This window comes from Elephantulus edwardii, unplaced genomic scaffold (assembly GCF_000299155.1).
Source record: "Elephantulus edwardii isolate Elephantulus edwardi_28Jun2011 unplaced genomic scaffold, EleEdw1.0 scaffold00358, whole genome shotgun sequence".
NCBI classification, from domain to species: Eukaryota; Metazoa; Chordata; class Mammalia; order Macroscelidea; family Macroscelididae; genus Elephantulus; species Elephantulus edwardii.
In genome coordinates, this window is record NW_006400108.1 from 441,466 (window position 1) to 455,881 (window position 14,416).

Below are 14,416 nucleotides of genomic sequence, written 5' to 3' on the forward strand. Positions count from 1 at the left end.
GGTAATCGGGATGGGTGTGTCAGAGGTGGTGCGGTTGGCGCAGGATAGAGCAGGGTTTAGGGCTGTTGTGCATAGGGTCGCTATGAGTAGGAAACAACTCGACGGCACATAACAACAACAACAACCTACAAAATTTCACAAGAATGGGAAAAGTATGCTTTATAAGAAAACACTTTAATTCAATGACACAGGCCCTTAAAATTTTGTTCTCTGTAATTGAAACGAAATCTGATTTTAGACTAAAGTAAATATTTTCAGGTGAGTATTGAGTCATTCCCTTTCTTGGTCTGGATAGTCAGCTTTCCACCACCCACCATTCAGTTCACAGCAGTCATTGTTATGCATGGTGTGGTACTGGAAGCTACACCACAAGCATCAACTGCTGGCAGAGTCACTCCTGGTAAACAATGGAGCTTCCAGATTAAGACTAGGCACCTACTTCTGAAAATCAGGCCAAGACAATGGATCATCACAGAATACTGTCCAACACAGCATGAGATAAGCCTCAAAATATACAGTGGCTGCAACAATGGACTCAAGCAAGGATGATGAGGATGAAACCATGCTGGGCAACGTTTCACCCTGTTGTACACTGACAGTCATGAGCTGGAGCTAACTACAGCAGTGTATTCCACTTTAGGCATTGTGAATATCTCTTTACCTCAATGTATTGAAAGGTACTTTGTGAAAGCATTTCAACTGACTCGTGGAATTTATTAAAATAATTTTTTCAATAAACTTTTAATGGCATCCAGTACATGCAAGACTCTGTGACCACAAAGATTCATATGCTAGCATTTAATGCTAGCATTTCTCAAGAAGTATAAACATGGGAAACAAAGTGAGAGATCAATATAATGACCTATGATCTGAATAATAGATACTATGTAAAAGCATGGGGACAGAGAGGAATTATTTTTTACATTGGAAACGATCATGAAAGGCTATAGTTTTCATAATTTTGTGTCTGCATAATGGCATTAATTATGCAACTGTAAAGAATTACAATGATTCTGAGAAACACCGCATAACATGGAAGCCTGGAGGTGACTCTGCTGAGTGAAATAAGCCAGTCATAACAGAATAAATAGTGTACAAGAGCACTGTTACAACAAATTAAAGAAAAGTTGAAACACGGAACCAATCTTGGATAGTTACCAGTTATGGGATGGAAGGAAGACGGGAGTTAAGTTAATAGACAATATTGCTCTTTTTGTTATGCATAACTGAGTCAGAATCAACTCTCAACTGACCCTTCAGTGGATTTTCAGAGGCAGTAAATGGCACAGATTATTCATCTTTCTCCTTTGAAGCAACTGGTGGATTCAAACCTCATTTTTCTGCATTAGGAGTGCAATCACTTACTATTAAGCCACCAGAGCTCCCTATATGCAATACTAAGTATGGATATTTTGGTCAGAGGGAAAAGTGGATGAAGACAATATACAATAGGGGGATGATATGACATTGTAGACATTGCAATTAAAGGTATGGAACCAAATATGGTTGCATGAAAAATTAATATACTTTGTAAACTTTAAATTATATGACAATAATTTGAAGAACTGAATCTATGCCTCTAACTTAAGTAGCACATTAAGTCCCAGGGGTTATGGTAAATGATAAATATGATAATGATCTTAAAATGCTTACCATGATGCACAGTACAAAGAAAGCACTTAAATGACATTTTACTTGGAGGAAGTAACTTAGGGAGGGATTGAAAGAAGGGTATGATTTTGAGGTGTAAAAACTGAAAGCAAAAGGATACTAAAAACAGGAAGTGCAACTATCAAATGATAAGAGAATCAGACATGTTGTTATGTGCTGTTGAGTTGCTTACGACGCTTAGCGACCTTATGTACAACAGCCCTAAACTCTGCTCTGTCCTGTGCCAATCACAGCGTCTCCGATACACCCATCCCAATTACCCCAGTCACTGAATCAATCCACCTCATAGAGGGCCTTCCCCTTCTGCGCTGTCCCTCCACCCTATCAAGCATGATGTCCCTCTCCGAGGACCTCTCCCTCTTTACAGCATGTCCAAAGTATGTTAGATGGAATCAGACATAAACAATGGAAATAGGACATTTCCCAAAAATGTCTCTCAAAGAGCTGATCAATTCTGGGATATTAATTATAATTTCCTTATTCCGTTTTGTCTTTTCCCCAAGAGTATGTACGTACATGTTTTTAGAGGGAGTACTTAATCCAGTTAGAAGTGGTTTTCTTCTATCAGTTTAGTTGCAAGGAAACAAACTGAAGACCACCTTTGTCACTTTAAAGCCAGTGAACGTAAGGGTCATTTTTCTTTATCTTTATGAGATGCTCTTTTCCTCCTGTCTCCTAGACGACCACGAATGGTCTTTGCCTGCACCTCATACAGTTAAATGATAAGTGCTCCAAGGACTTGTGTGCATAAAACTTTCCTTTTCTAACATAGTTAAGCACACTCATCACACATTTAATAGGGAAAAACTAGAACTTCATGTTAAGAAATTGCTAGTTACTCTGTTTCTACCCAAAAGGTGGGATGCCTTTTTTAGTGTTTCTTGATTAGCTCCAGAGGTTTCACAGAGGTGTCAAAATTTGAGCAAAACCTTCAAGGAGAAGTTCAAGTTCCTGCAAGGAGATTGACACCGAAATATCAGGAAATGGAATTTGAACTTTCATTCTTTTACTTCCTTGGATGACATAAAAGAACCGGAAATGGGACAGGTACCATCCATAACCTTGACTTAAGATACTATTTTAAATAACTGACAAAAACTCTAAGACTATCTTCCAAGAGCATTTGGAATTTAGGATGCCTGGGAATCATATTTAGCCAAGGTGACTGTCCCACACAGTCTTTTTTGAGAAAGTATATTTGAAGATACCACCTGGTAAAAGCTAATACGAATGTTTGTCTCAGCAGTGAGCTGTCAGCTGTCAACATGATGCTTCTGAGTCCATCATTCTTCATGTTTAAGGGGTCATGGTTTGCATGGAGTCCTGTTACTCAAGGCCCAGCAACAAGACCGAATGCTAAATGAAGCACTCTTACTGTTCAACCAGTAGGTGGCAGATTCCCCCAAGGTGACACCAACTCCACCAGGGTTCTATATTCCCCTTACTATCCAGATCAGCCTCATTTCACTTTTATCCCTAAAACACCATGACTTATGAAGGAAATGGCCAAGAAAAAATAAAGCTGAATGTGACCCCGACTCCCTGTTTGTATTGCCCTCCCGGGTCCTCTGTTCTCATCCAAACCCTCTCAAATGGCAGAGGCCTTACCTCGTTAGAATGTGTTCTGTTTTGATGCTTGGCGCGATCAGAGGCGTTTGAGAAGGCCTTGTTGCAACCTTCATGCTCACAGACATATGGTTTCTCTCCAGTGTGAGATCTCAAGTGGGTTTTCAAGTTTTCTAGTCGTGAGTAGGCCTTTGTGCAACCTTCAAACTGAGAACAGGAGGTAAATCAGGATTACACCACACAATACGTTATGCTTAACAGCTCCTGAAAACTGAGGTTTCGAGAGCCAGCAGTTTTACAAAACCAACTAACAAAAGTCCACTAAACTTACCCTTAATGAAATTCAGTTGTGGCTCAGTGCAGTTCAAAATTAAGCACTTTCAGCACTGATAAGTCTTGAAGCTATGTTTTTGTTTGTCTCATAAAATAGATTGTTTAATGTTGATAATGGGTTTCATTCCCACTGATTTCAGATTCAGCACAGAGTTCATGAATATGGCTTTTGCATCCACACAAAGACACGGAATTTGATCACACTTAAAAAGATCCTTCAAGATGTAAAGTACCAGGGCCAGAACCACACTCAGTGCACATCCAGAGACACTTCAGTGGAGGAAGGCATAACCTTATGGGCAGCCCAGTCTATATGCACTACACCATGGAGAAAATGCTAAAACAATCAGCAATTACGTTTTAAAAAGTCAACAAAGAAGTGTTTAACTAGGGAAGTATTTTCTAACCTTCTCAGGTTCTTGGGTGCCATGACCTCATTTCCAAGGCCAGGGAATGAGTCCCAGCTACTGCGTTCCTGCTGTCTACTTCTAAAACCCATTAGGCCCAAGCTCTGGTGGCCTGCTACCTGGTAAGAAACGTCACTGGAATCCTGAAGGCATATGGTTTGAATTCACCAGCTTCTCCACAGGAGGATGGGTAATCTCCCATGCGATTAACAGCCTCCGAAAACCCACTGGAGAGTCAACTATGGGTCTGTTCTAACTTGATGGAACTCAACAATTAATAGCCCAAGGGAATGCTGGTGGTGTGGGTTATATGAAGTTGCTCAGATCTACCAGAGTGAGTCTCATGACTCACTTCAAACTGAGAATCTCTGTGTTTCTCGGGGGGCTATTAAATCTAAACTGTAATTAAATGAAATGAAATTAAACGTTAAGAAATGAGTTTAACAAATGAGTGGTATTAGATGTATTTCAAGTGTTTAAGAGCCATAGGTAGCAGAAGGCTACTAGGGAAGACAGCACAGATAACAGATTAATTCCAAAAATTCTGAGAGTTTCCTAATCAGTGTTCTCCAGAGGGTCTACCAGTCTTTAGGTCTTGTCACCTACATTTTCTCAAACACCAGGTATTTCTTGCCAGGCAAAATTCCACTTCTTCAGTCCTCTTCCCACTCACCACAAAGGCTCTGTATTACAGCCCTCACCACGGAAAAATTAAGAAAGGCTGACGGACCCAGAGGGTCAACTCTGACGTGCACCCACACCCAGTGACAACCTCAATCTGTTCCCTGATCCCGCTCTGTACTTACAGTGCACTTGTGAGGCTTCTCCCCCGTGTGTCTTCTCATGTGAACTACCAGCATATACTGGGCTTTGAAAGGCTTCTGCTCCCTGGAGCAATCCAGCCACCGGCACACAAACTCCTTCTTCTCTCCGTGGATGTGGTCATTATTAATATGCTAGGGTTTGGGAAAACAGAGCAGAAAGACATCATTCATTTTCAAAGGCAAGATAATGTGGCGGTGGAATCTCAAACCCTAAAAACTACAATATACTTCCTAAAGTGGTAGTAGAGAACATTGGTGATTTTGTGAGAGACTTGGACTCCTGCACTACATTTGCAGCCAGCATCCATCTGTCAGTGGGAGAGTTACGTGATTCTAGAATGAACCAGTCTCAGCTGTTTTTAGACTGCCATGGACCAGATTAAGGGTCTGGTAAATTTCTTCTAAGAATCAGCCATTGAAAGTGTTATGGATCACAGTGGTCCGATCCACAGCCTGGTGCCCAGTAAGTATTGCTTTCCTTTGTGCTTGGGGGTCACCACAGATTGTGCGTATTGAATATCTGAAGATCAAGAATTCAACACTCAGAGTTTTGCTTCTAGCTAGCTGGGAACCACAGCAAGCCACTGCTGTTCTCTCTGGCCCTCCATTCAACAAGCAGTGTTCCCTTCAAGAGCCTACAGAAGCACTCCTCACATCTAAAGGTCTCTGGACACTCAGTCAGCAATGAAGTGCACACTCTACCTAGGGAGCAGGCACACCCACACACACACACACACACACACACACACACACACACGCACACTTTTTGATAATATGAATCAAGAAAGATCAGCTGAGGCACTTATTGCAACAAAACTTTCTCAGATTAGTGACATTCTTTCCTGAATGAAAACCACAGGGAAAAAAAAGAAGATGACATGGAATAAATAGTGCTGTGTGATCTTCTTACGTAACTTAAGTCTCATAGCAGTCTAGATTTCCTCCTGCATAAAACAAGGATAAATTAACTGGTGCTGAAAGTGCTCTCTGACTCTAAGATTCCATTTATAAATAAAGATTAATTTCCCTCAACTTTTTCTCAATTTGAGTTTTTAGAATAATTTTTATGTCGTTCCCAAATTTATGTGAATATCCTAAGGATCCTAAAGTTAGGAGACATGAGAAACATATAGCAGTACTAGAGGAAGGGATGTTCCTTTGCTTATGATCAAAATTAAGGCCAAGTTTTCAAACAGGGTGTATTATTTAAGTGGCTAGTGAGGAAATGCATGCCCCAAGTTGATCCTGTTGGTTTTTATTCTCTGTTCACCCCATACTTGATTATCTTTAAAGTTTAAGAATCAGGGTTGTTTATCTTGGAACAAAGATTTCTGGTGAGCTATTTCTGAAAATGTCTGCCACTGAAAACCTATTCCGATGCTTTCCCACTCTGGCACTTGGGAGTTGCCATGGGTCAAAGTCAATGGTAACTTCCCACCTCCCCTACTCCCCACTCCCACTGCCGCTGAGTTGGAATCGACTCATAGTTTCCAGCAGGTTTTCTTAGGCTGGAAACTGCACAGGAGATTTCCCATCTTTCTCCGTGGCTAAAGGATTCGCAATGCCAGAGGAGCCGCCTTTGGGTAAGCAGTGCAATTTCCTTTGGTCTGTACCACCAGAGCATCGGAGCTCCCTCAAGGACAACATCTTGTTATGTGTTGTCAAGATGGATGCAACTCATAGCAGATTCTCCAATGGGTTTCAAAGGCTGTAGACCATAGGGGAAGAGACTGTTCATCTTTCTCCCTTGGAGTAGCTGGTGGACTCAATGTGCTTTGAGTTTTCAGGTCACTCCTTACCATTAGACAACCAGGACTTCCTAATGCCAGGCAATTTCTCGTTAGCAGCCAACTTCAAGCAATCCCATGAATGACAGATCCGAACACTGTCTTATCCTATGCCATCTCCTCATCATCTCTGACACACACGTGAACCTGATGCTGTAGTCACTGGTAGATCTATCTTGTTGAGGGTTTTCCTCTCTTTCGTTGACCCCCTACTTTTCTAAACATAACGTTCCTTTCTAAGGGGTAGCCTCTCCTAGCAACATGCCCAAAGTATGTAAGATTAAGCTTCACCATCCTTGTCCCAACGAGCATTTTGGTTGCACTTTTCCAAAGCTATATCTGTTTGTTCTTTTGCCACTCCATGGTATATTCAGTATTCTTTTCTGACATCACAATTCAAAGACATCACTTTTTCTTTTGTTATCCTTCATTGTCCAGCTCTCAGATGCATACAAGTGATCAGAAAGACCATGGCCTGCATCAAGTGCACTTTAGTCCTTAAAATTATATCACTGCTCTTCAGTAGTTTGGAGACGTCCCTGACAGAAGCCTTGCCAATTCTATATGTCTCTGGATCTCCTATCTGCTGGTACTGAGGGTACTGATTATGAAATAGGTGACAATTTCAATCTTTTCTCCATCTATCATGATGTCTGCTGTTAGGGACCTCTCCAAAGTGCTGAAGAGCAATGGTGTCTCTTTGGAGACTAAGGTGTGTCTGATACAGGCCATGGTCTTCGCAATCACCTGTCATGCATCAGAGAGTTGAACAATGACCAAGGAGGACAGAAGGAGAATTGATGCCTTTGAGCTGTGGTGCTGGACGAGAGTATTGAGAATACCATGGACTGCTAGGAAAACAAACAGATTTGTCCTGGAAAGGGTTAAACCGGGTGGCCCTTTGGAGGCAAGGATTCTGAGGCTCCGTCTAACATACTTTGGACATGTTGTGAGGAGAGACCGGTCCTTAGAGAGGGACATCATGCTTGGGAGGGTGGAGGGACAGCGCAGGAGAGGAAGGCCCTCTATGAGGTGGATTGATTCAGTGACTGGGATAATTGGGATGGGAGTGTCAGAGACAGTGCGACTGGCACAGGACAGAGCGGAGTTTAGGGCTGTTGTACATAGGGTCGCTATGAGTCGCAGGCAACTCGACGGCACATAACAACAATAACAACAACAACAACATCATGATGTCGCTTATCTGTCCAGTGGTGAGGACTTTTGCCTTTTTGGCAGGTAGTAATTTAAGTCTTATGCAAGGGCTTTCTCAAACATCCATAGAAGTAAGTCATTACAAAATACGTGCAACAAAAGAAAGCTATGTTTCAGCCCCATGGGGTCTGGGTAGCAACGGATGGTGTTACAGACGGTATTACGATCTGCAGTTCCCAATTACTCCACTAGGTGGCCCACTGCTTTACGGGAAAACAAGCTTTTTTCCCCCTCAGTGTTTCTGGATTCTAAAACTGGATGAGAGCTGAGAAAACAAATCATTACTCATTCTCTTCCTCAAGCAGATTCCAGAAAGCATGAAGAACAGAAAATAGAGTCAGCAGTGTGTCCCAGCACACAAGAAAACAACCAAAGACTTTCAGAAGTCCTGAAAACAACACAGAAGCCAAAGAGAACTACTCATAGTCACAAGGGCAAAGAGAAGAAGGGGAGTAAGGAGCAAACAGAAGTTTAAACTGGGAAATGGGAATTTCTGTTTCTATTGAGCTCTGCGAGACCAGGAGCAATGTCTTCCTAGTCTCACATTCTCAGTAACTAACTGTTCCGGGTGCACTCCATGAATGTTTCCAAAATTTTCACTAATGTGACTGATCATACAATAAGAGGCAACAGAAACACGACTTTATGCTTTTGCTTATCTTAATTCAACTTTATTATACTTAGTAACTCATGGAATAGGAATTCAACACTAGCTGTTTGATTAAAATAATGTACCATCCAGAATTCTAAAGGATGACAGGTGTCCCAACAGAAACCCTAGCTTGCTAGTTGAATAAAAGGACGATACTGTGGTGGCAGCATTGCGCTCTCGAATTTACAAGCAGGAGTGAAGTGCTGCTTGATGGCAGTCCCAAGCCGGGGAATCAGACAGACATGATTACAGCCTTAAGGAAATTACAGCCCACTGCGGGTGGGGGAAACTGGGAATTAAGTAAATTGCTATACAATTATAGTTGTGATAAATGCTGTGAAGGGAAATAGCAGGGTTTTATAAAAACCTATAGTGGGGGTCCTAAATCAATATGAGTGTCAGGGAATGAGGGTCAGTGTAAACGAGATGCAATGAATGGGGGGGAGGAGGCCTGAAGTAGGAAGAGTGGAGTGCCCCCAGGTGTGCGCAGGTGCAAACAGCTAGAGGGGATGGAGGGGCTAGAGGCATGCTACTGCAGACAGATTAGCTGGGGGGGGGGGAAGAGGACCAAACTAGGGCCCTGAACACACTGGTAAGCATCAGTAGTGACAGGATGGAAACGAGACCCAGGTTGTACCTTCACTCTCACTTCTTAAAGAGAGAGGCCTAAATTTCCCATTATATGATCCAGGGGATACCAATGAAACGGCTGAGTGAGGGTTAGCTTGCCAAAACTCCCATAAAAAAAAGCAAACAAAACTCAAAACCAAGTGGTTGCCACAAAATGAATTCTGATTCATGACCCCATGTGTGTCTGTGCAGAATGGGGCTGCTTTTGGTTTTCAGTGCTGTGTTTTTCTGAAAGCCAGGCCCTTCTCCAGAAACACCTATGGGTGGGCTCAAACCTCCATACTTTTGGGTTAATAGCCACGTTAGAAACACTCTTACAACACAGCATGTGTGGTCTGGTGTCCAGCATCAGGTGCATAGGTTGTGCCTGTGGGTAGAAAACACTCACACTCACACACACACACTCACACTCACACACACACACACACACACACACACGATACTGAGGGCCATCTGGAGCTGGAGAAGGTGGGTAGCCAATAGGGGGATGCTCCAATAGATGGTGGTAAAACCAGAGACATCTGACCTTTCCCATGGTCCCCACTCAAATTTACAGCAGGAACCACATTCAAGGAGAATGCAGAGAAAAACGGGTTTTGAACTAAACATGAAAGTAGGATTTAAAACTGGATGGGTTTTAAGAACTTACAATGGGGAGGTTAGGGAATGTCCTATCCTTGGGTTGGGGGATCTGCTGCTTAGTAGAGCAGGAAGTATTGGCAATGAGTTGTTAAGATGAATCCCTAGAAATACAATAATAAATTTTTGTTTATACCTTGCCATTTTGTCTCCTTCTGCCTCTGAAACAATGCCTGCTAGTTAAGTGGCGGCACCGAGGGCAGATCCTACACATGGGGCATGACCTCTTTGTAGGGAGAAGAGGGGGGAACTTGGTTGGCAGCTAAAGCACCTTCACCTTCAGAAACACCAGCATCCAGGGAATCTTTTTTCAGCCCCATGTGAGTGAACCCAAGTATCTTCCCCCCCACCTAAGTATTTTTACTGGTATGCATATATGTATCGTGTTTCACTCATGTTCACAGTGTGGTTTTACACTTTCCTTTGCTGACATCATGTTTCATACAATCATTCCCATACACTGTATTTTATAAAATTGATCACCATTAGACTATGCTCACTATTACCTCATCTTTTCAGGTTCCCACCAGATCTTTCCCATTTCCTTTACTCCCTCTCTCCACCCATCAAATTGAGAAATTCTACTACACTTACACGATGAAATACTACATAGCACTCAGGAGCAATGATTTTGAAAAATACTACAGAACTTGGGAGAGACTGAAGAGCATTATACGGAATGAACTCACTCAATCTTCTAAGGACAAACACTGCAGAAAGCCATTATTGTAAAAACAGAAGGATAACATATAAAACATATATGGGAGTTTAAGGGAAGGGAGAAAAGTGTGGGAGAAGGGGGTAAGGCTGGATAAGGGGGAAATCACAAGGTTTTCCAAGCCTCTCTTCCTATGTTTTTGTAATCTTTGGAGTTCAAACTTGGACTGAAACCACAGTTCTATTTCTTTTAAATGAGATTCTGCAATTTGACTGTGTCTTGCTTGTGTTTACAAACTAAATATTGAGCACAAAATAAAACAATTAACCATAAAAAATGTGGAGATGCTGCCATTTTAATTTGATGTAGTTTTCATAGGTAGCAATATACTATTATTTAAAAATATGAAAGATGTATTATCTTTTCAACTATTTGAAATAGTAAAAAAATCAGTCTTAGCTTGAGGGCTATACAAAACCCAGGGGCGGGCCAGATTTGGCCTATAGGCTGCAGTTTACTGGCCCTGAGCTTTCTGTCAGAATACCTCTCAAGCCAGAGCAAGTAAAATTAGAAGCAGGTGCCATGGGGAATAATAGGCAGTAGGAAAGGATTTAGGGAAAAAAAAAAAAAGAATCGTACCCCTGGATCAAATGAGGGCCTGAAAGGGAGCCAGGCAAGACAAACTTTACTTCCAGCATCATTTTCTAGGTCTGGGTTAAGAGAGCAGATTTTTTTTTCCTCATCAAAACCTAGGACAGCGAACAAGAACGACGCACAATGAACTCCTAATACTTAGTGGCTGAATACCATGTTAAGTGGGTTTGAAATTCAATGGGTGTGCGTTTATTTGTGGTTTCAGTAAAAATTTGACGTTCTAGCAGTAAAAATGTTAATCAAATACATAAATAATTTAATTGGAGGGAAAATAATGCATGATTAAATTCCAAGCTACTTCAACACAGAGACATGCAATTTGCCAGAGGCCCAAGCACAAGAAAGAGATAGATGGTGTAAATTACAGCATCGCATGCCAATGCTCCCAGCACAGCCATCCAATGTTTCCTTGTTTGGATAGATAGGGATCCTGGGACCCAGCAGTCTTTCCAGGAGGTTTGAGTCCACCCACTGAGCTTCCTAAGGAACCAGAGAGCTGATAAAAAGAAACCAAGTATCTTGGAGGTCTACACAAAGCTACGGAGTTCTTATTTGACAATTGTGATTAAGTCTGTAGCAAAATGAGATCCCAGAGTCAATGTTTCCAGTGCTCCCACTCTCACTGGGGTCCTGGGAGCCTCGAGAAGGTGGGACAAGCCATGCTACTCGGCTTCACATAGAAGGAAGGGGAAAGTGCTCATTTCTTTTAAAAGGGGCTCCTTTTGGAAGGCCAGTACTTAATGTCAGCCAAAGAGGCTTGAGTGCTGCCGGAAGAAAAGGCAGAAAGGAAAATGGGGAAAATGAAGCTTTTCTTTCATTAGCGGCAAAATGGAGGTCCATAATGGACTTCACGGAGCTAAACTGAGACCTCTCTTATGCTTTATTTCACTACGAGCTGAGCTGAGGCAGTTTTCCTTGGCCTGATCCTCACCCTGCAGATGAAATCTATGCACATGGGGGAACTCACCCTGGGCACTCACAGCTCTCCACATAAGGTGCTATCCAGGCATTGTGTACACCTTGGATGCTAACTCCTGCTTCCTTTCATCCTGTTCAGACAGATTCTCCACCACTTGATACCCAGAAATCACAGGAGTTCTCACGATTGGGAAGTGTATCCCACATGCAAGAGTTTGTAGCAAACCCGTCTCCCAATTCAACTCTGGCCGGGTGACACGTTCATCAAGAGACAAACACCTTGCTGTGCCGTGAGCGTGTCCACTCTCCAAATTAACTAGCTCTGTAACACCAAAATACACAAACTTGGTGAGAGAAACGAGCCTGGAGAACAAATGATACAGTTCTGCTTAATCAACGATACAGTCACTGCAAATATATTTAAAAAACTCCTCCCAAACAACAAACCAAACAACATAAAGATAACTATACACATGGTGGGTGGGGTGACTCAAAGCGTTTGCTGCAGAAAGTCAAAGACGATAGCTTTCAACATGCATTTTAAACAATGATCCTCACCCCTGGGTGAGAATATCATGAAAGATGAAGAAATGAAGAACTGAGGTTGTTAATGATTTCATCTTGTTTGGATCCACAATCAATATTCTTGGCACCAGAAGGCAAGAAATCAAAACACAAGTTGTACTGGGAAAATCTGCTGATGAAAATCTCTCCAGAGTGCTAAAGAGCCATGATGTCAGTCTAGAGGTTGACAAGTGCCTGATTCAGGACATGGTCTTTTCAACTGCTTATTACACATCTGAGAGCTGGACAACGAATAAGGGTAACAGAAGAAGAATCGATGCCTCTGCATTATAGCCCTGGAGAAGCATACTGACTTGCCAAGAGAGCACATAGGTCTGTCTTGGAGAGGATGAAACCAGTTTGCTCTGTGGAGGCAAGGATTTTGAAGCTCTGTTTCATGTACTTTTGACATGCAGCCAGGAGGAACCAGTTCTTGGAGAAGGGTATCATGCTTAGAAGGGTACAGGGTGAGTGCAGAAGAGAAAGACCTCAGAAGAGAAGGACTGACAGTGACTGTGGCAATAGGATCAGGTGTGTCTGACACGGTGAGGTTGGCTCACGATAGCGTAAGATTTAGTTCACAGGGTCGTTATGAGTCATAGTTGACTCGATTGCACATAATAACAATATGCATGCACATTACATTATCGTCTACAAAGGAACCAAATTGACTATATATGTGGGAAAATTGATGAAGAAGCTCAGTATCAGCAATCAAAACAAGACTTAGGCTGACTATGGAACAGATTCTTAACTATTCATGTGCCAAGTTCAAACTCACGTTGAAGAAAATGAGAAGTCCACAAGAACCAAAATGCAACCTTGAGTCTAACCCACCTGAATTTAAAAACCATCACAAGGGAGATCTGACAGCCTCGTAGCAAAAAGCTGCACTGTAATCCCAGAAGTACGCAGTTCATATTTACCAGATACTCTGCTAGAGAAGGAGGGACAATCTCTTCCTGTACCAATCGGATCTGATTTGACAGTACATGCACAAAAAAATAATAAAATAAAAAATAAATTTAAAAAAAGAGGGAAAAAACCATCTCAAGAACAGGTTTAGGAATTAAACACTAATGATCAAAGACCAGAAGAATTGTAGTATGCCATCAAGGTTATCATCCATAAAGTCAGCAAATGTTCATTACAAAGACAGGGGAGAAAGAAAAGAACAAAATGGATGGTAGAAAATATTCTGGAAATTGCATTCAAATATAGACACCAAAAAGTGGGAAGAAAAAGTAAAATAAAACGTAAAGAGAGGATTTCAGAGGACGGCTAGAGAAGATAAATCAAAGTACTGAAACAAAATGGGAAAAGAGCTGGAGTTAGAAAATCAAAACAGAAGAACATGCTTGGCATTCCTCACATTGAAAAACAAACTCAAGCCTCGAGGTGCAATACTGAAGGATTCTATGGGCAAAAACCTTGAATGATACAGGAAGCATCACATCAAGATGGAAGAAACAAATCATTACTGAACCAAAAAGTGACAGTGAACTATTTCAGGAAATATTATATAATCAAGAGCCAATGATGATGAACAAAGAAGTTAAGGCTGCAATGATTATGTTGGAAAAAAATAAGGCTGCAGGAATTGATGTACTACTAACCGATATACTTCAATGAATAGATGCAAACCTAGATGTATTCACCAGTCCATGCCAAGAAATTTGGAAGACAACTAACTGCATGGTCAACTGACTGGAAGAGTTCCAAATTTGATTACATTCTCAAAAAAGGTGATCAAGCAGAATGTGAACATTATTGAACAAAATCATTAATATCACATGCAAGTAAAACTTTGCTGAAGATTATAAACAAATTGGAAATTACATCAACAGCCAGAAATTTAAGGTGAATTTAGAAGAGACTGTAGAATGAGAGACAGTACT

At 41.6% G+C, this 14,416-nt stretch overlaps 1 protein-coding gene across 1 annotated transcript in view; it reads right to left on the bottom strand.

The window, feature by feature from the left end:
- The window catches only part of GLI3 (GLI family zinc finger 3), a 435,743-nt gene that overhangs the window by 13,542 nt on the left and 407,785 nt on the right, over positions 1–14,416 (bottom strand). The window contains exons 10-11 of the mRNA XM_006902022.1: positions 4,784–4,933; positions 3,280–3,444 (exon numbers count right to left, since the gene is read on the bottom strand). Of these exons, the coding sequence (XP_006902084.1) occupies positions 3,280–3,444; positions 4,784–4,933 (315 nt within the window). The remainder of the gene's footprint in view (positions 1–3,279; positions 3,445–4,783; positions 4,934–14,416) is intronic.